This window comes from Canis lupus, chromosome 16, assembly GCF_003254725.2.
Source record: "Canis lupus dingo isolate Sandy chromosome 16, ASM325472v2, whole genome shotgun sequence".
Lineage (NCBI taxonomy): Eukaryota > Metazoa > Chordata > Mammalia > Carnivora > Canidae > Canis > Canis lupus.
This window is the reverse complement of record NC_064258.1, coordinates 55,971,699-55,994,706: the sequence shown is the minus strand read 5'-3', so window position 1 is coordinate 55,994,706 and position 23,008 is coordinate 55,971,699. Positions and strand designations below refer to the sequence as shown.

Sequence of the window (23,008 nt, the reverse complement as noted above, 5' to 3'; positions counted from 1 at the left end):
AAAAAAAAAAAAAAAAATTTTAATTTTTTTTTTCCTGCTAGAGGAGTCTCAGGATATTTGCATTTTCACGTAGGCCGATGATTGTAAGCACCGCTTTCTCCTCTGCATCATCCTCCTACGAGGTTTCATGGAAGAATGCAGGAAGAAGACGTTTTCAAGAGGTTAATGACCACTCAGTGTCGGGAGAAGGGAGCTGGAGTAAGAAGCCGGATGGAAACAGAACCAGAGTTCTGCTCCGGCTTTGCCTTTGAGTTTCCTAGAAGCCACAGCAGCAAAAGTAAAGTGAAACAAAACACAATGGGATCATACGGTTCCTAAGAGAAAGCAGGCAACTTTGACGGGACGCCGCTGTGTGTCCTCCCCCGACTCTGACGGGCGCGTGTGCCTGTGCACACGTGTGTGTGTTTGCAGGGGAGCTCACAAATGGCCTGGTCCAGTCCCTCGGGCTCCAGTTGTGCAAACTGAGGTCCAGAGGGGATGCGCTGGGGGTTCGGGTGTCAGAAATGGGATTCTCGGGTCTCAAGGCCCAGCGGGTGGCCGGCCTGCTGTCCCACCCGCCGGGCCGGGCTCAGATGAAGACACCCGGCCAGGTGGTGAGCCGGGCCTCCGGCTGCAGCCCCGCGGGCAGGCTCACACTTGGGAGTGGACGTGAGGCAAGGCTGGTCTGCGGGCCACAGGCTCCACTTTGGCAGGGACAGCAGTTCTGGAAGGTTCCGGTCCGTCGTGGGCTCCCGCTGCTCCCCACGCTCCGAGCTGCCCGGGGCTGTGCCCACGAAGCTTCTAGAGAGGCCCGGGCGGAGGATCGGGCTGATGTCGGCCATGGCAGCAGGAAACGGCCGAGGGGCCGGCCGAGGTGGGGACCGTGGCCTCCTGCCCGGGGCACAGGTGTGCGGAGTGGCCTGGCCGCCTTCCTGCTGCGGGGACGGGCCCCCCTCGGCCGTGGCGCTGAAGTCCCGCGTGGAGCCCTCCAGGCCCTGCGCTCCTGTCCGCGCCCCCGCAGCCCTGCCCTGCAGCGGAGAAGCCGCGCCGGCTCCCTCCCCCGGGCGGCCCTGCGTCGGGGCAGGTGGCCGCTTCTGGCCGGGCGCTTGGTCGTGCTTGTCGCCGGCCAGAGACGCGAAACTGGACGCTTCCAGCAGGTCGGCTTCTGCGCTCAGGACACCTGGAATGCCAGAGCCTTTCTCCGAGGCCTGGGGGCCAGGGGGTGACGGGGGGAGCTCTTGCTGGGGAAACAGGGGCGTCCCCTGCTGCGCGGAGTGCTGGCCCACCCCCCGCGCAGGGGGACCAAAGCGGCCAGGACTGTCTTCCCCAAAGGCTGCGTTGATCTTAGACATGTTCCCCGTTTTCAGGGCAAGTTTCAGCAACAGCCAGTGATGGTGACTGAAGAAAGGGTCCTCCCGAGCGGTCAGGCTCTCCAGCCCGGCCTCTGGGGGTGAACTCCCCCGCGCTGGGGGGGCCCTCCCCAGCGCGGTGAACTCGCCGCCGTCCTCCTGGCCTGCGCCCGGGCTTCCCCGTGCTGGAGCCGGACCCCGGGGACAGGACTCCGCGTCCGCTCCATCCCCCGCGGCGACGCCTCGGCCCCACCGGCCGCCTGCAGACGGAGGACGGAGCAGCCCGTAGGAAGTTACCAGCGACACGCTGCCTGGAGAAGGAGACAGAGAAGCGCACGTGGTGACGCTGTGTTGCACCCCGCATCCTCCCCGCGGCTGGAGAATTCCAGAGTCTGGAATCCTGGACAGAGGAATATAAATGGGATCCGCAACAGCACCGTTGGGGGCACCTGGGTGGCTCAGTGGCTGAGCATCTGCCTTTGGCTCAGGTGTGACCCAGGGTCCTGGGATCCAGTCCCGTAAGGGCTTCCCTGCAGGGGGCCTGCTTCTCCCTCTGCCTGTGTCTCTGCCTCTCTCATGAATAAGCAAATAAAATCTTTAAAAACAGAAAAACAAAACAAAAAAACCCCAGGACTGTTGTTGGAGCATCAGAAATGGATATCTGGGGGGAAGTTAAGGAGGCTCCAGCTTCTACAAGCTGCAAATGTTTCTAAACTGAACCAAGTAATAACAAAGTTTAATCCTATTGATACCATGACTTCTTTCTTAGGGCAGCTGTAGCTGAGCCTTCTGGGTGCCTGTGGGCACACGTGCACATGTGTGCGTGTATGCGTGTGTTTGCGTGTGTGTGATGTCCAGTAGAAATGCTGATTTTGCTTTCAAATAACTGGATCAAATACTCAGAATGCAGCCATCCACACGCCAGCTGATGGAGTCCAAAACTGGGGGGGGGGGAGGTAAGGAATAACCTCAAAAACAAGACCCAAGGAAAGGTCAAACATATCCATCAAAAACCCCATATCAAGGAATTTCCATGAGCAGCAACAACACTTCCTTTGTGCATAAACATCTTAATCACATTGTTGTCAGTTTAATTTATTTTGATCAGAAGTGTTGACTACGGCAATAATTTCTTTAACAGAGCATTCCAGTAACCTCCCACGTTATTTCCAGTTTCCTGTTGTACTAGATCAAGTGCCTGGTTTCAGGGCGCTCGTTATAAACAGCATTTCTTGCTGAATTACCTGAAGTAGAGGCGGGCAGGAGCCGCAGGGGGGCTGGCAGACTGCTGTGTGTGGAGCTGGGGGGCCCCGAACAATGATCCCTCCGATCCTGCCCGAGGACTTTTGGGGGGATGAGGCATGGGGGGGGTGACAAAGCAGGCCTCCAGCGGGGCATGGAGACAGCCTTCCCGCGGAGGAGTGTTGGCTCCGCGGTGACCCCTCCAACCGCTTCCACACATGATTCTGAATTCTCACCGTGCCGGTGGGGAGACGGCCCCTTCTTTTATAATGAGCCACCCAAGGTCAAAAATTTGGGCAACTCACCCCCCTCCTCAGGCAAGTCCAAGTACATGCATTTAATGAGTAGCCTTTCTGCGAGGCCGTGTCATTCACAGGGCTCTGGGCTGCAAACCCAGCCTGGCATGCAGTAGGTGCTCAATAAATGTTGGTCAAGGGGGGGTCAGGATGTGAGCCAGGGCTGTCTGCTTTAGAGCTTGAGCACCTTGACAGTAGCTCACCCACCATCTCAGGCCGTCTGGGCCCCCAGCTGACCTTGCCCCCGGCTCCCTGCTCCCTCTGCCTTGGGTTACTGAGAATGAAAACATCTCTCCTCCCTCTTTAATTTTTGTTCCCCAAGTGCAGAGGGCGGCTCCCTTTCAAGCTTACGCTCGTCTGTCAGCTGGGGGGGCCCAGGGGGCTCGGCACCCGGAGTCCTTCATTCATAAAACTGAGCTAAGTATCCAAGCCCGCCAGGCACCGTCCTGGATGCCGCACGGGAGCAGCGTGTGAATCCCTCGTCCACCGCCCACAGAACGTCTGATTAGGGGACACTACCTAACCTCCTCTGTGCCACCCTCCTCAGGTCTGACCTGGGCGTAATGCAGCAGCCATGTCCTAGGGCTCCTGTTGGTAGGTAGCACGTGGTGTCACTTCTGGGGACCCCTGCTCTGTCCCTCCCCCAGGGCTAGGATGCTGGGGTGGAAGGGACAGGAAGTCGCATGCTTGACCCCAGCCAGAACCCCGGGGACAGGAGGCCCCACCCACGAGTCCTTTAGGATAGAAGTGGACAGTCTGGGTCCAGCGGGTCCGAGCACAGTCCAGCACGGCACAGGAAGGCCGGGCTCAGCTCTGAGGCCCTGGTGTGGGCATCCTGCAGCTCCCTTCGGTGCTCCGCACCTGACCCGTCCCTCCCCCTGACCCCCCTGAGCACATTCCCGCTCTTAGAGTTAGTGCACTGTAGAGTTGGCCGGAGGAGGGGGAGCAGGAAGGCGACACCGGGCCTTACCAATCAGAAATCCAGACGAGACTCCAGCGATGGTCCACAGGCTGGTCTGGGAGGCGCCCTGGAGAAAGTCGGTGGCCAACAGCAGAAGGACGATGTTCTCCAGCAGCATAATCTACGGGACCAAAGGGAGAGTCAGCACCCTGGTCGGGTGCGCGTGGCCTCGGAGACAGTGTCCTTCAGCCTTGGAGGCTCTGTCCGCGATGTCCCCTGGGGTGATGCCCACGGCCCACCGGGCCCCCCAGAAGCAGGGCCAAGGTCTGAAGAAGCATCTCTGGCCCCAGTTCTCAGAGCAGGTCACTAAAGCATCCGCAGAGTCATGATGCACGGGGGATGCACGGGCGCAGCCCCCGAGGCCACGGCGGTCCCCTCCCCGCGTCAGGCAGGGCGGAGGGAGGAGACGGCCACTTCCAACCGCACACATGTCACGTCCGCACCTTCACTGTCCCCGTGTACCAGTTTTATAATGCGATCATCGCACGTATCTGCAGGGCTCACCCTGCCACTGCGCTCCAGTAAACTAGCGTCACAAACTTCCCGAACGACGTTGGTATTGCTTTTTCGATTATTTGCCGCTTTAAAGGTAAATTTGGCCTCAGTAAGGGGAGGCTCTCCCGCTGGCCGAGCCCGGAGCCTTCGCCCGCCGTCCACCACGGTACGGTGGCAGCTTTTACAGAAGGCTCTTGGCCCCCCTCGGCTAGGCTGGCTTCTTAATTTGGGTTTCTAGTTCGGCTGTTTTTTTTCTTTTTCTTTTCTTTTTTTTTTTTTTTTATATTTTATTTATTTGACTTTCCTGGAGTTAAAATGGTGCCCATAAACAACCACGCAAGGCTTTCGAAGACTATTGGCCCAAGGGCGTGACAATTCAGTTTTTCTTAATGCCTCATACATGGTGTATATCATCTTCTTCTTTTTTTTTTTTTTTGATTTTATTTATTTATTCATGAGAGACACAGAGAGAGAGAGGCAGAGACACAGGCAGAGGGAAAAAGCAGGCTCCAAGCAGGGAGCCCGATGTGGGACTCGATCCCGGGTCTCCAGGATCACGCCCTGGGCTGAAGGTGGCGCTAAACTGCTGAGCCCCCCGGGCTGCCCTAAACATACCATCTTCTAATTATGCCCATTTTATTTCCTTATTCTGAAAAATATTCTTATATGTATAAAAACTGGAAACCAGGGGCAGCTGGGTGGCTTGGTGGGTTGTGTCTGTCTCTTGGTTTCAGCTCAGGTCATGACCTTGCAGTCAAACCAGGAGAGAATTAAAAGCGTTATGAAAGCGACTTAACCATCCTAAGAATGCCCACTCTCCCCAGGCCTTTGGGGCGTGGGCGGCACCGTCTCGAAGGACCGGCAGGCATTATTTCAGTACTGAATGCCCCTCTCCATCGGCCCCATCCCTCTCTACTCTTTAAATCAACTGCGCAGCTCATCAGCTATCTGGTCCCGCTGAGTCACATTCTTAAGTTCGTCTCCAACCTCTTGCCATTTTCATAGTCGTGATCCTATCGCTTGCTGCCTGGGTCCTACGGTTTCCTCTGTCTTCCATTCCCTGCCCACAATCCCTCCTCCACGCCACTGCCAGATGACCTGCTTCCCCTCAGGTCAGACCTTGTCATCCCTAACACACCTGAACGTAGCCCCATCTCACCTTGGGGTGCTCAAGACCCCGCTCCCTGACGGTGCGGGCCATCTTGTTTACAATGAGTCCCCAATTTTCCTTTCCAGAGTCCGTCCTCTTCCAACATGCTGCCCCCACGATGACTGTGCGGGCTAACGTCACGGGCCAACCCGCCTGGGCTGAGGGACGCCCGGATGCTGGTAAAACGTTATTTTGGGGTGTGTCTGTGTGGATGTTTCCATTCGAATCTGCAGACTGAGTAAAGAACATGACCCTTACCCCCTCACCAGTACAGGGGGGCCCCGTCCAATCTGTTGAGGGTCCGAATAGAAAAAAAAGTGGAGGAATGACAAGTTCTCTCTCTTCCTGAGCTGAGACATCCATCTTCCCCTGACCTTGGTCATCGGAGCTCCCGCTTCTTGGTCTTTTGGACTCGGACTGAATCACACCACGTTTTCCTCGTTCTCTGGCTTGCAGGAGGCAGGTACCATGGCCTGTCTCAGCCTCCAAAATTGCATGAGCCAATTCCCCTAATAAATCTCCCCCTACCTCTGTCTATAAATCCTGTTTGTTCTGTTTCCCTGGAGAACCCTGACCAACACAGGGACGTTCCACCGATGAAGACTCCCTGACCAAGCCTGACGCAGATAGGCATCGCTAAGCCCTCTTCCTGACCCGGCCTCAAGCCTGGCCTCTAAAAACTGCAGTCACGGAGCATGAATGCCTTTGTCGGCCTCCCTTCCCCCACCCCGCACACATTAAGAGACTTGAACAGTCACACAGCTCCCAACAACTCAAGGCTGCATCCCTAGGGTGATGAGCTGGCCCCAGTTAAGCCTCTGCCTAAGAAAGCTAGCACTGCCAGGAAGATTCACTCTGTTCCAGCCGAAATCCGGTGAGAGACAGACAGGCCGTGAACCCCCCTTAGACCCCTTAGGTTAGAAAGCTTGTGCTTACAAATCCTTCCTCTGCCGTCCAGCCCTGCCTCCTCAAGGACCTGCGGGCTGTCTCTCTGAAGCACAAACATTCCAGATCACCCTCCCCGCTTGGGATGGGGGTGGCCGTGGGGAGCACCTTGCTCTAACTTGCAAGAACACTGCCCCCCATCATCAAGATATGCATGTGCACTACTTCCCCTCGGGCTCCCTGAGTCTTTATTTTGCTTCTGCAGCTTTGCCTGACATGCCCCTACCCCCTTCTCCACCCTTCCTTCAGGCCAACCAGGCTCATCTCCCAAGACCAGCTCGAATGTCCCCTTTTGTAAAGCCTTCTCTGATGCTCCTCTCTCACCCTCTTATGTTCCTGGGGTTTTGGGACCATCACTTCTCCGGTCACAGAGGCTGCATTCATGGGTCTATGTCTTTGGGGCCACGGAGGCTCGATCTGCCCACACTCCAGTCCCTGAATCCGTTTCAGGAGGCTGTACATGCACGAGGGAGCTGGTAACAAGGGCAAGAGGTCAAACCTGGCTTTCCAGGGTGTTCCCAACTCATCCCGAGGCCGGTCTCCCCCGCTGCAAGGGAGAAGGTAAGGGGAGGCCTTCTCAGTGAGGCTGCCCGTGGGCACCACCTGGCACTGCTTCTGAAGGACTGATGCCAGGGCCCCACTCAGACCCGCTGGGCCAGAATCACTGGCAAGGCACCTGCGATCTACGTCCAAAGCTCCCTGAGTGCCTCAGACCCCCGGCCAGGCTGAGAAGTGGGGCCCCGGGGCCCTCCCGGCTGGAACATGCTTGGCTGCGCTTGCCCGGCCACGTGGCCTGTTGGTTACGGCTGGACTCGCAGCATCAGACCAGCTGCCTCTGTCTCACTAGATGCCTGACTTTGGTGGTGGTTGTGGTGACAAGAATCAAAGAAGACTTTATTGATAGAAGAGTCAATCCACCAAGAAGATGTAACAGTTATAAACCGATGTGCTCCAAACATCAGAGGTCCTAGATTTATTTTTTTAATTTTTTAGTATTACTTTTGGGTAGAGGTCACTGGTTCATCAGTTTATATAACACCCGGTGCTCATCCCGTCACATGCCCTCCTACAGTGCCCGTCACCCAGCGACCCCAGCCCCCCAAGCCCCTCGCCTCCAACAATCTTCTGTTTGTTCCCTACAGAGTCTCTCTTGGTTTGTCTTCCTCTCTGATTTCATCTTGTTTCGTTTTTTTCCTCTCTTCCCCTATGATCTTCTGTGTTGTTTCTTAAATGCCACACATGAGTGGGATCATATGATAACCGTCTTTCTCTGACTGACTTATTTTCGCTCAGCATAATACCCTCAAGTTCCATCCACGTCATTGCAAATAGCAAGATTTCATTTTTCGGATGGCGGAGTCATATTCCGTTGTATATATAGACCACATCTTCTTTATCCTTTCATCTTTTGATGGACTTCTGGGCTCTTTCCACAGTCTGGCTATTGTGGACACTGCTGCTATGAACATTGGGGTGCAGGTGCCCCTTCAGATCATTACATTTGTAATAAATACCCTGTAGTGCAATGGCTGGGTCATAGAGTAGCTCTATTTTCAACCTTTTGAGGACCCTCCACACTGCCTTCCAGAGTGGCTGCACCAGCTTGCATCCGCACCAAGAGTTCAAGAGGGTTCCCCTTTCTCCGTGGATGCCTGGCTTTTTACACCTCAGTTTCTGCATCTGTAAAATGGGTTTCATCTCACTGAGTATTGTGAGAAATAAGACAGTTGATGAGCTTAGGACGGCGTCTGGTGCATGATGATCCTGCCCAGAACGTTAGAATCTACTACTGATTCCATCATTACTCCCAGGCCCTGAAGACGAGAACAAGAAGCCGCCGGAGGGTAGGGATAAGTCCTAGCACAGAACCTACAGAAATTCACATGCTTCATACTTTTGTTGAGTGAATCAGTGAAAGAAGCAGCCCAGACCTTCCCGCTTTGACCTTGGGGACACGGTTTCCATTATTTAAGCAAAGCCACTAACCATTAAAAGCAGAGCTGCTCCAAGCTTCCAGCCCCATCCTCCTTAGAACGTGGATTTCCAAATACTCTGCAGTCTTTTGGCTTTTAGAACAACAACAACTACTACTACTACTTTCTCTTTGCCAGCACAGCACAATTTACCCCAAAGGGCGTACTCATGGATTCAGAGCTTGTCATCTCTGTTCAAGACAGTAATTCCTTTTAGAATTTTTCCTAAGACCAAGCTGTTGCTGGTCACAGAGATATGCGTGCACGACTACACACACTCACACACACATGCACTCGGAACGCACAAAACCAGTAAAATCAGGCATCAAGAAAGCACTTTCTCGCTTTCGCCAACACTTGCCGTATAGAACATGGCCATCCGGTGTCTGGACGGGCTGTCCCAGAAGTTGAGGTAGCAGAGGATGTACACGGCCCCCACGAGCAGATTGAACAGCCTCCAGTGGCAGGTGCTGTCGACGACGTCACTCTGCTGGGCCACAAGCCAGAAGGTCATCACCAGCCAGTGGGCACCTGGAGGAGGCGGGCCGAGGGCGTCAGGGTGCGGGAGGGGAGGCGGGGAGGGGGCGAGGCAAGGACACGGTCCTCTCTGCTCTGACCACACCTGACTCGGCCTCCAGGAAGGCCGCTCAAAGCCCAGAGGAGATTCCAGGAGCACGGCAAACCAATACCTTTTATCTTTGCCCCGATTATCCCATTTGAGCCTCATAAAGGGCAGGGAACCGATTTGGGGACGAGAAAACAGAGACTAGCTTCAGTGACCCCTCTGCATCGTCGCTCCCGGGCGCCCAGCACTTCTAGTTCCCGGAGGAGACCGAACCTCGAGGCTCCCCAGGTGTTTAGTCACCGCTTCGAGAGCCAACGGCCTCTGCGTCCCAAGGAACAGGCTGCACGTGGGCCAGCTGTCATGTTCATTCCTGTATTTTAAGATGAATAATATCTCCCTGAAGTCTGAGCTGAATTTTTTTAAAAATGGGTAAAACAGCTAATCTTTCTTTGGGAGCACAGTTTCAGGAGTTTCTCCTTTCTGCCGACAGGTGTATTCATGCTCATTCGGGGCTCACGTCGGAACAGTTCTCAACGCCTCCTGTCCTCTCGCAGCACGAGCACACCGTTCCTTCCTGCACAGCGTACTCCCTGACGGCCAGAGGAGACAGCTGTCCGTGGCAGGGGACACCCGGACCCCTGCGGGGCTGCTGTCTGTACCCCGTGCGTCTAGACTGAGCTGGGGACGGGGGGCTGGCTGGGTGGAGATGCCCTCCTGGAAACAGAGAGGAGGCCCCAAATCTGGCATTCAGAAGGACTCCTGGAGGGATCTCAGAAGCTACAGTGCGTGCCATCTGCCGTTGGATGGGGTCAGGACAGGCAGGACCCTGTGCCTGTTTCTCTACAGGAAAGATTCCAGCCCGTGATCCAGAGCAGGGTCTCCGAGCAGGCCCCACGGCAGCTGCAGGGGGGCCCCGGGGCGGGCAGGGCGCCGAGGGCTGGGCTATCTAGGTATGGGAGCAGGGGCGCCTGGGGGCTCAGCGGTGGAGCGTCTGCCCTCGGCTCAGGGCGGGACCCTGGGGTCTTGGGATCGAGTCCCGCGTCGGGCTCCCTGCAGGGAGCCTGCTTCTCCCTCTGCCTGTGTCTCTGCTTCTCTCTGTGTCTCTCATGAGTAAATAAATAAAATCTTTAAAAAGAATAAAAAGTGGGCAGCCCAGGTGGCTCAGCGGTTTAGCACCGCCTTCAGCCCAGGGTGTGATCCTGGAGACCCGGGATCGAGTCCTGCATCGGGCTCCCTGCAGGGAGCCTGCTTCTCCCTCTGCTTGGGTCTCTGCCTCTCTCTGTGTCTCTCATGAATAAATAAATAAAATCTTAAAAAAAAGTAAAAAGCTATGGGAGCAGATCCCCAAAGACAGGTACTCACAGTCGCCTCCCTGGACACCCGTGGGGCTGCAGTCGACCCCACGCTCCTGAGTCTGGACTGGGCCCGACAGCTCTGACAGGCAGAGGGTGGCGGCAGCCGTGCTGACCCACAGCCGGGCCAGTGTGAAGGGACTGGGAGCCTCCCGTCGCGTCCCCCTCGAATTCCCAGCAGCCACGTCGCAGCCCCGCGGACTCTGCTGCAGAGAAGGGGCCCAGGAGGCGCCCCGGGACACCGGGCCCGGGAGCCGAGACACCGTGTGCACGGCAGCCCTGGGCAGCCTCCCAGGAGTCCAGACAGCCAGCATCCTACTGCACCCACCCGCGATGCCCCCAGGTGCCCGGTGAGCCCCCCAGACCTGAGGTTCCTGGTTGCAAACGGTGCCTTTAAGGCATGAAGTTCTGGGAGGCGGTTTGTGACTCCGCAAGTGACAGCTCGACCGGAAGCGCCGCTTACCTCCAACCACCAGGACCCAGGCGTGGTAAGCCCTGGAGAAGAGGGCCAGGCTGAGGACACGGGCCCCCAGCATGCCCATCCTCCAGAGCTGCTGGCAGAAGAGGGCGGCCCACGGGGCGGGCAGGCGGCCCGGCTTCAGGAGGCCCGCGAGGCGAGCGTAGCACACCAGAGCCCAGGACAGCGCGGCCCAGGAGCACAGGGCGCTCACCCCTGCAAGGGAAGCGGACGGCTAAGCTCGCCGGGATCGCAGGGGGCGTCCCTCACCAAGCACCCGGGTGGCCGGGTAGCAGGACAACTCTGTGCACAGACGCGGGGACACGGGGGAGGTCCCTCCTCTGCAACGCGGTGGGCGCTGCGCCCCAGCAAGCGAGGGGAGCGCTTCCTTCCTGGCCCCCGATGTCTCGGCCCAAGCAGCCGGACGGCCCTGAACACCGTATTCCCTCCCCCAGGTGCCTACACAGGAGCTTTAGTCCCAGAAATAAAACCAGGACATAAATGGTGCCAGGCCCCACAGTAAGGACGACAGGAGGACCGCGCAGTCGTGACTTTTACGTATGTCGTGTAAGCGCACGCAAGAGCGGACGCTCGGCACAGAGGAGGAGGAGGAGGAGGAGGAGGAAGAGGAGGAGGAGGATGGGGGAGAATCGGGAAGTGCCCAAGAGAAAAGAAAACAGAGAGAGAGAGGCAGAGCGAGCCTTCGCCGTCGCACATGCAGGCTGGACCCACGTCTGCGGGCCAGAGCCGCTCTATGTCCACGAGGCTCTCGGGGCCCAGCGCCTGGCTGCGCCCAGACGGCAGGGGAGAAAGGGACGTACTGGCCCGGTAAGGAGCAGCGTGGGCCCCTCCCCAGGCTGTTTTCAAGGCAACGCGGCCACCTACACTTTCTGCTGTGTGGACGGGCCCCACGCAAGGGCTGATCCCAACCACCGTCTCGTGCTGCTGAGCGCGGGCTGCCCTCTTTGTCCCAAGCAGGGGCCGTCTTGGAAGCCCAGGCCTCACTAGTCAGGCGCCCACTTCTAGTCCCCTCCAGAGGTCAGAGGGTCTGGCCTCGGGGTGGGGGGGAGCGGGGGGTGAACTCTTCTCACCTGGCACCAGCTCTGTGAAGTCTGAGGCGAGGAAAACATGCGTCTGAAGCAGCAGGTGGGGCCCGGTCTGCATCAGGGCTTCCAGAAGGCGGAGGGCAGACAGGTCGGCCTCCTGCAGCAGCAGCTGGTCGCGGCGGGAGGCTTCCCCCTCCTTCGACAGAGCGGAGGACGCAGCGTCCCAATGCCTGAGGAAGAACGGGGCCGGGTGCAGCCTAAACGGGAGGCCCCACACCCCTGCCTGCCTCCTGGCTGCGAGACGTCGGGCGTCGCACCGCAGGAGCTGCCCTGTCTCCACAGCAGGGCCCCCACCTCGGGCTGCACCCTCAAGTCATCAGGCCTAGCCCAGCTGTGCCAGGGCCATCCTGCTGCGGGGGGCTGGCCGGAGGCCCACTGTGCCCCACGTCGGGGGGAGGGCAGGGGACGGAGCGGCCCGACAGGCCTGCCGGGGCTGCCCCCTCCTAAACTCCTCTGGGAAGCTCTGCTCCGGGGACGTGGGGACGGCCTCAGGAGGCGGGGCTCTGGGGGGTCAGCGGGGCTGGGTGAGGGCAGCAGGTGTCCCCTGATGGGAGCAGCGCCCGTCTGAGGGGGAAGAGCGGCCGCCGCCCTTGGCGCTCCGAGCCCCCGCTCACACGCCCGGGGAAGGCCGCGGGAGCACCGGCAGGGTCACCGTCTGCAGCCCAGGTCCCGGGCGCTTCCGTCCTCCGGGGCGCGAGCCCCCTGCCTGTTGTACCGTCCGCCGTGTGTGCGTGTGCACACGCCACATCCCTACGCGTGTGTCACCACGTGCGTGTGCTGGAGGAAGGAAGAAGTGATGCAGCTCGGGCGACGAGGGAGCGGCGGGGACGGCAGGAAGGGGCAGGTGAAGGCAGACGGGGACCGGGCGGCCGACAAGCAGACCTGGGCTTCCAGCCTCTGCGGCACACTCGTGTGTGGGAGCCGGTCCGGCGGGGAGGACACGCGTCCTCGGAAGCAAGGCAGAGAGGGGCCCGGGTGACGGTGACGTGTGAGACTCGGGGACGGGCAGGCAGTGGCTGTGGCTGTGCGTAGGCCCGGGTGGCCCGGGGACACCGCGGCGGGACAGTGGGGGCGCATGCACAGAGCCCGGGGACCGTCCCCACTCAGGGGCCCGCAGGAGAGGGAGAGGCAGGAGATGCTGGGGGGACAGACGCAGGACGCAGGGAGCGGGTGTGGGGCCCTCATCAAGGGCCACGGGAACCGGGTGACGTGCACGACGCCAACAGGAGGCTGGGGCGTGCAGGGCCTCGTCTCCGGAGGCAGGCGGCCCAGAGGCCAGTCCGCAGCGGTGCAGCTCGGCGGTCACGCGCCACGGGGACGCAGCAGCCCCCCCAGGCCGGGCCACCTCCCTAGGGCCGAGGGAAGGACTCAACACCAGGGAAGCTTGGGAAGGTTCCCGTTTCACTCTGCTTCCCATGCACCCACCCAGGGACCTGTGGCCGGGCTCCCGAGGCTGCTGGAAGGGGCGTGGGTCCCCACCCCCTGCCGCCCCAGGAGCCGTGTAGCGTCCGCCAAGATGAAACCACCGCCAGGCCCACTCGGCGCCGTGGACCTGGGGCTGTGGCGCAGGCTCCTCCCCGGTGCGCCCCCGGCCGGCAGCGCGCTCGGGGCAGGGCCAGGGCTGCTGACCACACCTGGCCCTGCTTCTCCCAGGGAAGAAGAACCGGAGGGAGGTCACTGTAGTCACCTGCTCCTGAGTCAGAGCAAGCTGCACCTTAAGGTCACCTGGAAAGCTCCCCCCAAGGGTCCCCCTTGGACCCTGGCTCTGCCCGCGACAGGCCCCACTCTGATCCCGGGCCAACGGGTCAGGGGCCAGCGCGGACGGGGGTCCCCTTTGAAAGGGGTTTAACCCTGGTTCCCAGGGCTCGGGAAAGATGCCCCAGGAGGAGTGTTCCTTTTTCATGACCTGGAATCCCAGAGGGAGCAGTTTTCTTGCTGAGTCTTTGAAGCCGTGATCTCTGACACGAACATCATGTCAAGAGAAAACCCCAACAATGAGGACAACAAAGAAGGTCCCGACTAAGCATCAGGGGCCGCAGCTTTCCCTCCAGGCCCGAGCCATGTGTTCTCCCAAGGTTGCTGAGGCCTTGGCCCACTCAGGGGGCTTTGCCACCTGCTGGAGACCACAGAGGTAGGCCCAGAGGAAAGGGGAGCCTGGCCTGGGAGCCCCACGCCCGCGGGGGGAAGAAACCGTACGCCCTTGAAGTTTAAGCAGGAAGAAAATCGGATCTAACGGAGCCGCAGATCCCGGGGGATCGAGTCTGGGGCCCGAGGAGGTGGTCAGCAAGGGCTCCCGGCAAAGGAGAGGATGGGCGGACGGGAGCAAGGTGTCGGGGAGCACGTGTGGGGCGGGCGGGGCTGAACTGTGGGTCCCCGCTGGGGACAGTGAGGTCGGGGCAGGAGCCTCAGGAATGAGCCTCAGGAACGGGGGCTTGGGCCTCGTTTCTAGGAAACAAAGAGCCGGGGATGGGGTGGGGTGGGGTGGGGGGATGCAGTCCACCTGGTTTTGTGACTGGGCCATCTGGACCCCACGGCAGCAAGAGGAAGTCAGGCTGACATCACTGGGTCAGGCTCATAGGGGGGCCCGGGGGGGGGGTGTGGGAAGGGGGAGGGCTGGTCCCTGGCTCCTGGGGGTGCTGTCTCATTCCGCGTCCCCACCGACTCCGGCCTGCATTGCTGGCTGCCTGCCCGGCCCCTGCGCTCTCCGCACTGTGCCCACTGCCTCTACTGTCCTCACGGCCATCTCCCGAGGGGCCTCATTTGACTGTTATCCTTTGCTTGAACCTTCCCATTGGGTCTCCCACGCCCAAACTCCTCCCGGCAGCATGTAGGCCCCCCTGCAGGACCCAGCCGAATCTGTCTCCAGCTGCCCTCCTCCCATCTAGAGAATTCTTACCCTGCGCTCCCCCTGCAGCAAAGTCCCAGTGAACCAAGCACGCTGGCTCTGTGAGCCTGGCTGCCTCCGCACCAGTGGGGGGGAGGGGGGCTGCTTGCTGGGTGGGCCGTGCCCTCCCCACCCCCCCGTGCTAGGGCTCCCTCCCAGACTTGAGCTTTAGTCACCCGGAGGCCTGTGCTAAGTACAGGGGCTGGGCCCCAGGCCCAGAACTTCTGGTTCCACCGATGCACTTGGAGGATCACGGGAAGTCTGCTGTGGCCCGACACGGGTCCAGAATGATGGGTGGCTGGTCCCCGACCACCCCAGGCTGTGCCCTCAGCACTGCGAACACCTCTTCTCTGCTCTGCGGAGTTCCCTTTCAGCTGTGTCCCTCCCCACTTAGGCCTCACTCAGGACCACATCTCCATCACGTGTTTCCAGGCCCTTCTGCCACACACATCTCCACGCGTGAACAGGGGCATACCGAGGGCAGCCCAGGTGGCTCAACAGTTTAGCGCCGCCTTCGGCCCAGGGCGTGGCCCTGGAGTCCCGGGTTCGCGTCCCACGTTGGGGTCCCTGCATGGAGCCTGCTTGTCCTCTGCCTGTGTCTCTGCCTCTCTCTCTCTCTGTGTCTCTCATAAATAAAAAAGGGGGGGCATGCTGAGCACATCGCACCAGGGGATGAGGGTGTAAGACTTCCAGTTGCATTAGGAACACACGCTCTAAACGGACCTTTGGAAACACAGTAATTAACCTAAGTCTGGACGGAAGCTCCTCAGCAAGCTCTGATTCGTCCTCACCGATGGCTTAAGCAAAAAGCCACACGTACCCGCTTCATCCAGAACAGTCTACCCCAGGCCACAGCTTGAAGAACACGCATATACTCCCCTCCATCCTCACGCTTTTCCGCGATGCTAAACCTGAGATAGTGAACAGCTCGAGGTCTTGGCTATGGCTGTTCCTTCTTTAAATTTTTTTTTTGTTGTTGTTGTTGTTATGGTAAAATGCCCATAACATTTGCCATCTTCATCATTTTAAGTGTACGGTTCAGGGGTATTTATGATTTATTAAATTAACGTAATTTAAATCGACACTACAATTGAATAGGTCCTTAATAATTTGTAGTCATTCACCGCGGTGTGCAACCCAGGCCCACCAACCATCTCCAGAACTCTTCTCCTCTCATAACCCTGACCCTCTGCACCCATCAAACATCAACTCTCCACCCCCTTCTCCCCATCCACACTCCAGGACCTAGTGTCCTCCTGCCCTGACTCACACACTCGTATTTAACATCACGATGAGATCGAAATACCCCCCCTCCCCGCAAACACCGTTCTAGTTTCTGTCTTAGTGACACTGAGTACCCCGAGGACCTCATGTAAGTGGATGATACGATAGTTGCCCTTCGGGGACTGGCTGATTTTGCTTGGCATAAAGTCCTCAAGATTCACCCATGTTGTAGCACGTTTGTAGAATTTCCTTCTTTTTAAAGACTAAGTAATACTCCCCTGTGTGCACAGACCACATCTTGCTCATCCATTCGTCTGCTGATTTGCTTCGCTCGCTTTGCTTCACGTTCTAACTACTGTGAGTCATGCTGCCGTGGGTATGGGTATACAGATACCTCTTCCAGACCTTGCTTTCAAGTCCTTAGGGAATTCCACCCAGAAGTGGAATGGCTGCATCACGTGGTAATTCTGTTTCATGTTTTGAGGAGCGGCCCTACTTCCTCCCCCGGTGGCTGCCCCGGTCTGCGTTCCCACCCCACATCCTCACCGACACCTGCTGTGTCTTGCCTTGTTGATTTTAGGTGATAGCTCACTGTGGTTTTGATTTGTATTTCCCTGAGAACGAGTGACGTTGAGCACGGTAAAAGTATTTTACGTACTCTTAAATATTAAATTTTTCCTCATCTATGCCAGCTTGCCTTCCTTACAGATCCTTAACGTTCACCTCATCTTTCTTTTTAAGAACTTTCAGCTTCCGCTAAAGAAAAATTTCTAAACCAAGGCAGGTCCTAAGGTTGGGATGAATTGGGTATTCCTTGATCACTTCATGCTGAGGTTCCAAATGAATTTATAGGCTTAAATATTGTTTTTAAAAGATGCTGGGACCATGTAGCATTATAGTGGAAATATAAACACCACATGGAGAAAAGTAGCTGACTTTGTTTAAACAAGTAGTCACTAATGGCACGGTCAGTTGAATAGAGTCACACTTAATATATATATTATTTGGAATAAATATTATTATTGGAATAAATATAATAATATAGCAAAATATATATTATTATCTACATATTATTTGGAATAAAAATACATGTTTTCAGTGCTTATATTTTTCATAAGCCACTGTGCCTCAAGAGGTTCATGTTTTGTTGGTTTTTCTATTATTAGTAGCTGCTTCTGCATTAAAGTCATTTAAAGTGATCCATTCTTAAATGTTAGTCAGGATTGTGCAAAAAGCAATTGTTTTGGCTCCTCCTACAGGTGCTTTTGCAAAACTGCACTTTCCTGAAACCTCTTTGCAGGCCCTGAAGAAAAGTCTTGCAAAATTCAGGGTGGATTTGCTTAAAGACAGCATGTCACCCAGTTTTCTTGGTGGGAACACAAACGGCCAGATCCTGGATGAGGAATAGATCAGCTGTTTTCTATTTCAGATTTCAAAGCTTTCTTCTAAGGCAGTGGATTTCTGTTTGTGTGTTTGGTTCACTTTTAAAATTTCAGAAACACTGCAAGCCATGTAGCTTCTTGTGCCTGCTGGGCTGTTTATAAAACTTGGAGCCATATTTTATTTTTCTCTCCCTTCGCCTATGCTCTTTGGTTTTCTTTCTTAAATTCCACATAGGAGTTAGATCATACGATAATTGTCTTTCTCTGATTGACTTATTTTGCTTAGCAAAATGCCCTCTAGTTCCATCCATGTCCTTGCAAATGTTAAGATTTCTCTTTTTTTGAAGATTGAGTAATCTTTTTTCTTTTTCCCTTTTCTTTTCTTTTCTTTCTTTCTTTGTAAGATTTTATTTATTTATTCATGAGACACACACACACAGAGGCAAAGACATAGGCAGATGCAGACTCAATCCCAGGACCCCGGGATCATGACCTGAGCCAAAGGCAGATGCTCAACCACTGAGCCACCCAAGGGCCCCGATGCCTGAGTAATATTTCATTGTATATATATCACATCTTCTTTATCTATTCATCCATCAGTGGACATCTTGGATCTTTCCACAGTTTGGCTATTGTGGTGGACACTGCTGCTATGCACACTGGGGTGCAGGTGCCCCTTTGAATCACTGTATCCTTTGGGTAAATACCCAGTAGTGCAATTGCTGGGTCGGAGGGTAGCTCTATTTTCAACCTTTTGAGGAACCTCCACACTGTTTTCCAGAGTGGCTCCATCAGTTTGCATTCCCACCAACAGTGCAAGAAGGTTCCCCTTTCTCCACACCCTCGCCAACATCGGTCATTTTCTGACTTATTCATTTTAGCCATTCTGACTGGTGTGAGCTGGTATCTCATTGCAGTTTTGATTTGCGCTTCCCTGGTGCTGAGTCATGAGGAGCATTTCTTCATGCGTCTGTTGGCCATGTGTATGTCTTCTCCGGAGCAATGTCTGTTCATGTCTTCTGCCCATTTCTTGACTGGATTCTTTGTGTTTTGGGTGTTGAGTTCGAGAAGTTCCTTATAGATCTTGGATACTAGACCTTTATCTCATCTATCATTTGCAAATATCTTCTCCCATTCTGTCCGTTGTCTTTTGGTTTTGTCGACTCTTTCCTTTGCTGTGCTTTGGGGATGGGGTGATTGCGTGCTGGGCATTAAGGAGGGCACGTGATAGAATGAGCATTGGGCATTACATTCAACTGATGATGAGTCTTTAAACTCTACCTCTGAAACTAATAATACACTGTATGTTAACTCACTGAATTAAAAAAAAACTTAGAACCAAATTTGTGGCTGTGAACAACTGTGTATTTTCACTTTATCCTGTTTTTTGACATATCATTACTGTTTCTGACTTTTCTCATCTTTTTTTCCCTTTCAAATTATGTGGTTTTTTTAAATTCCCCTAATTTTCTAAAATAAGAGATACAGATGACTAGTTGTTTTTCCCGAGGCCTAATTTTCATGACTCTCTTCCTTTATCCAACTTTAGTGTTAATACATATCAGCAACACACAGCACCACTTACTAAATTTGAGGGAGCATGGAGAAGAAAAGACTGTGGAGTCACAGGTGGACACCACAGAGTGAATTGTGGGCCTGAGACAGCCCCATCCCAGCGGAAGGCACTGGATCAGAAGGGCCCTTATATAGTCCCAGAAGGCAGACTTCTCGGGCAGTCTGGAAGCTTCTCTCAAGTGACTAGCATCCACTCAACTTTCCTTTTGAGTTATCAAATGTTTGGTTATTTGTCCTCAAGGGCACCCCAGCCCTTAGTGGGTTTCCTACTAGGCCGGGCTGAGGGAAGGGGCTGACAATCTCTCCTGTGGTAGAAGGTGCCCAGTAGGGCCTCAAATCTTTGATGAGTCTGAGGCAAAAACCATCCTTGCTCTCCTCCCACAAGTAAGAGTTCCATCTTTTCAGAGGAGCCACACTGCTTGGACACAAAGGCCCAGCTTTGGGCAAAACTGTTGTGGTTACAGATGTGCTTTTGGTGCCTTCAAGAGATGGAGGGCTCCAGCTCTGAGGGGCCCAGTCAAATCTGGGGTGGTTGCCCGATGTCTTTATTAGAAGCGTCCTCTACCTCCTATTTGAGATTCTACGCTGTATGGAAAGGAGTCATTCCTTCTTCAGATTCAGCTAAGAAACCAGAAAACTTATTTCAGTTCCTCCAGAGAAAGCCTTGGGACAGGCTGAAGGCATAAACCACCAAGACAGCTGATAACACAGCCTGAGAGCTAATGTGCGCCGACTTCCTGAACACCCTTCCCATCCTGGGCATCTATGACTTCACAAACACGTGAGCGGCATGGCCTCAATAATCCCCAAACTCTTCTCCCCTTTTTTATTCCTGACAACTATGGGATTATGAGGTGGCTAAGAGCTGAAATTTGCCATTTAATAAGCTCACTGACAGACCTCTCCAGACACTCCAGGTACCAGGGATCCAGGTTCTCCCAGTGAAAACAGGATCGTACCTACAGAGGTGAGCCACAGGTAAGGCGACTGGGCACTAGGCCCATTGAGGCTGCTCTGTTTATGAAAAAAAAAAAAAAAAAAATGGGCCTGGCTCCTAGATGGCTTCATCCTGAAACAAGGCCTTGATGCAAATGTCACCAGGCCAGCTCCATGGCCTAGTCTGTGCTAAATCCATGTCACCTTCTTCAACCGGTAGCAGGACTTTAAATACAACTGCCCTAAGCGAGGCACTTTCTATGGCTCCAGAGCCTTGACCAATAAAATGAAACAAGAGGAAGACAGAATTTGGCCAAAGACAAAAAAAAGTTTTGAAGGGTCACAGCTGCTTCTGGGAGGCGCTTCCTGATGACAGAAATGCTCAAGGAAGAGGGGATGCCTGTATGCGAGCGGGGGTTCAACGTGGGGGCTTTGGGCTTTCTTCCCACCCTGAACATTGATGACCCTCGGGGCAGGATGCATGTGCTCCTACTGCACTTAGGAAATCACGCCCCGCAGGTGAGAGGAGGCTGCGCGCTCTTACCGCTTCCACACGCCAAGCTGAAGGAGGTGGAGCACGACCAACAAGCCATGACCTTGCTGTCCATCTGCCCGGAACCACAGGTAGCTCAGAACCTGGACCAGGCAGCCCGGCAGCAGCAGAGCAAGGGCCAGCCAGCCCCAGAGGAGCTGTCCCGTGGTGAAGTAGTGAACCACGCAGCAGAGGCCTGCGGGCCGAGACGGGAAAGACAAGCGGGTGAGCGGGAGGCGGGAGGGGACAGTCAGTGAGGGACCTGCCAACGCTGCCCCCCCAGCACCAGCTGGGCTCCCACTGACCCAGCCCAGAAGCAGGCAGTGCCAGCTGGCGTTCTAGACGGGTGTGAGGTGGAATGAAGGCGCCAGGGCTTTCCGGGGGTCCCAAAACACCAGACACCACGGTCGCAGACAGGGGCTGTTGGATTGCGTAGGATAGCACGCACAAAAAGTACCTGGCACCTGGTACGTGCATTTAAAAACGCTAATCCTCCTCTCTGGGGATTTATTTTTTTAACTTGTGAGGCTGCTAGGGCAGGGTAACATAGTGGACAGAGACAAATGTAGGTTAGGATCTGCACTCCCAATCCGTGACAGTGGGGGGGGGGCTTGTGGGTGCGCAGCACTGCTAGATGCACGAATCACTGTACTCCTTTCATAGGATCATCGCTTGGGGTTTCCAATATTAAAGTTTAAAATGGATTTATGGGCATATAAAGCTGGGAAAGTAGTGGAAACACAGCACTGCCCAGTAGGAACCCTGCAGGTCTGGACGGAGGGCCGGGAATGGCCAGGCTCTGTGCTGGGAGTGCTGGCCAGCCGGCCTTCCTGCTCCCCTCCCCTCAACACCCCCTCCCCGAGGTAAAGCAGGGTCTTGGGCACAAGAAGCCTGTGGGGTCACCGCCCGCCTAGGCCAAGCAGCGAGGAGGAGGCCCTAGTCGGTGCTAGACGCGGGGGGGATGGAGAGGACAAGGTCTGCGCGGCCTCTGGGCCTCTGGGCGGGTGCTACGGGGAGGGTCCTGTGTGGTCCGGGCCTCTGAACCCCCTGCGGGGCGCCCCGGGCACCCACGGGGACAGCGGTGCCAACTGGAGACCCCAGCGCCCAGGCACCAGGTCACTCCGGGGGGAACGTTGAGGGCAGGGCCCGGGTCCCAACACGGGCTGCAGGGGCGCGGGGGGAGGGGGTGAGGCTCAGCAAACCCCTGCCCGCCCGGGACCCGCGGAGGCCGACCCTGCAGCAGGGAGCCCGGCGGGCGGGCGGGGCGAGCGGGGCCTCCTCCGCGGCACCGAAAGGGTTACCGAGTTCAAACCAGAAAGGGCGCTAAAGCGTGTTGCCAACGTGCGGCCGGACGGCGGGGCCCCGGCGGGCGACCCGGGCCGCGAACCCCCACCGACCCGGGCCCACGGGGACTCCGGCGCGGGGCGCAGGCACGGCCCGGCCTTGGGGGGGCGCGGGCGGGAGGGCAGGTGCCCGGGTCCTGGGAGGCCGCGGGGGACGCGGCGGGCGGGGGGCGGGGGAGAGGTGGGGGGAGGGGTGGGGGGCGGGCGCGGGGGGCGGGCGCGGCCAAGGCGCCGGGCACTCACGCGCGCTCTGCTCCGCCGCCTGCAGCAGGGCCGACAGCCCCAGGGCCCCCGCCGGCATCCTCCGCGCCGCCGCCGGCCTCGCCCCGCCTCCCGCCCCGCCCCCGCCTCCCAATCCCCTTCCCCTCCCCCCGCCCTCCCCCCTCCCTCCTCCCTCTCCCCGCCTCCCCGACCCCCCTCTCCGGCCCCTCCCCCTTCCCCTCCCCCTGCCTTCTCCCCCTCCCCGCCTCCCCATACCCCCGTCCCCCCGCCCCCCGACGCCTCCCCATACCCCTTGCCCCCAGCCTCCCCGTCCCCCTCCCACTCCCCGGCCCCGTCTCCCTTCCCCTCCCCCTCTCTCCTCCTCCTCCTCCCTCGCCCCCCACCCCCGTCTCCCCGACCCCCCTCCCCGGCCCCCTCCCCCTTCCCCTCCCCCTGCCTTCTCCCCCTCCCCGCCTCCCCATACCCCGTCCCCCGCCCCCCCCACGCCTCCCCATACCCCTTGCCCCCAGCTCCCCCGTCCCCCTCCCCCTTCCTTCTCCCCGCCCCCCGCCCCCTGTCTCCGCCTTCCGACCCTCCTCCCCCCTCGCCCCCCCCGCCCCGACCCCCCTCCCCACTCCCCCTTCCTCCTCCCCGCCCCCACCGCCCTCGCCCCCACCCCCCTCCCCGCCTCCCGACCCCCCTCTCGCCTCCTCCACCCCCCACCGCGCCCTCCTCCCCTCCCCCTCCTGGTTTACCCCGCGGGGCTAGCGTGGGCGGGGCCGGGCAGCCCGGGGGTCTGGGGGGGGTGGGGGGGGAGTACCCGGCAGGCGGCCCCCGGGTGCGCAGGGCCGAGCTCTGGGACCTCCCGTCGGTGCCCCGGACCAGCTGCGTCGAGGCCTGCGCCCATCGCCTCCTCGAGCTTCCTCAGAGGGCGTTGGCCCTGCTGCCCGCCTCCCGCCCGCAAATCCATCCCGGTCCCCGTCCCCACGAGGGTGGCCCGAGGGCCCGAGGATGAACGGGGGTCGCAAAGCGCAGGAGGTGAGCGGGAAGGTTCCCGATGC

The 23,008-nt window shown here is 57.5% G+C and overlaps 1 protein-coding gene across 1 annotated transcript; it reads right to left on the bottom strand.

The window, feature by feature from the left end:
- XKR5 (XK related 5) lies at positions 1-22,069 on the bottom strand. The gene is made up of 7 exons (XM_025445636.3): positions 21,990-22,069; positions 20,416-20,599; positions 11,856-12,040; positions 10,771-10,980; positions 8,752-8,921; positions 3,837-3,948; positions 1-1,639 (listed from the first exon to the last, which is right to left on the bottom strand). Exons 1-7 carry the CDS (start codon positions 22,045-22,047, stop codon positions 498-500), a joined length of 2,061 nt encoding a protein of 686 aa, XP_025301421.1. The 5' UTR covers positions 22,048-22,069; the 3' UTR covers positions 1-497.
- Positions 22,070-23,008: the final 939 nt, after the last annotated feature.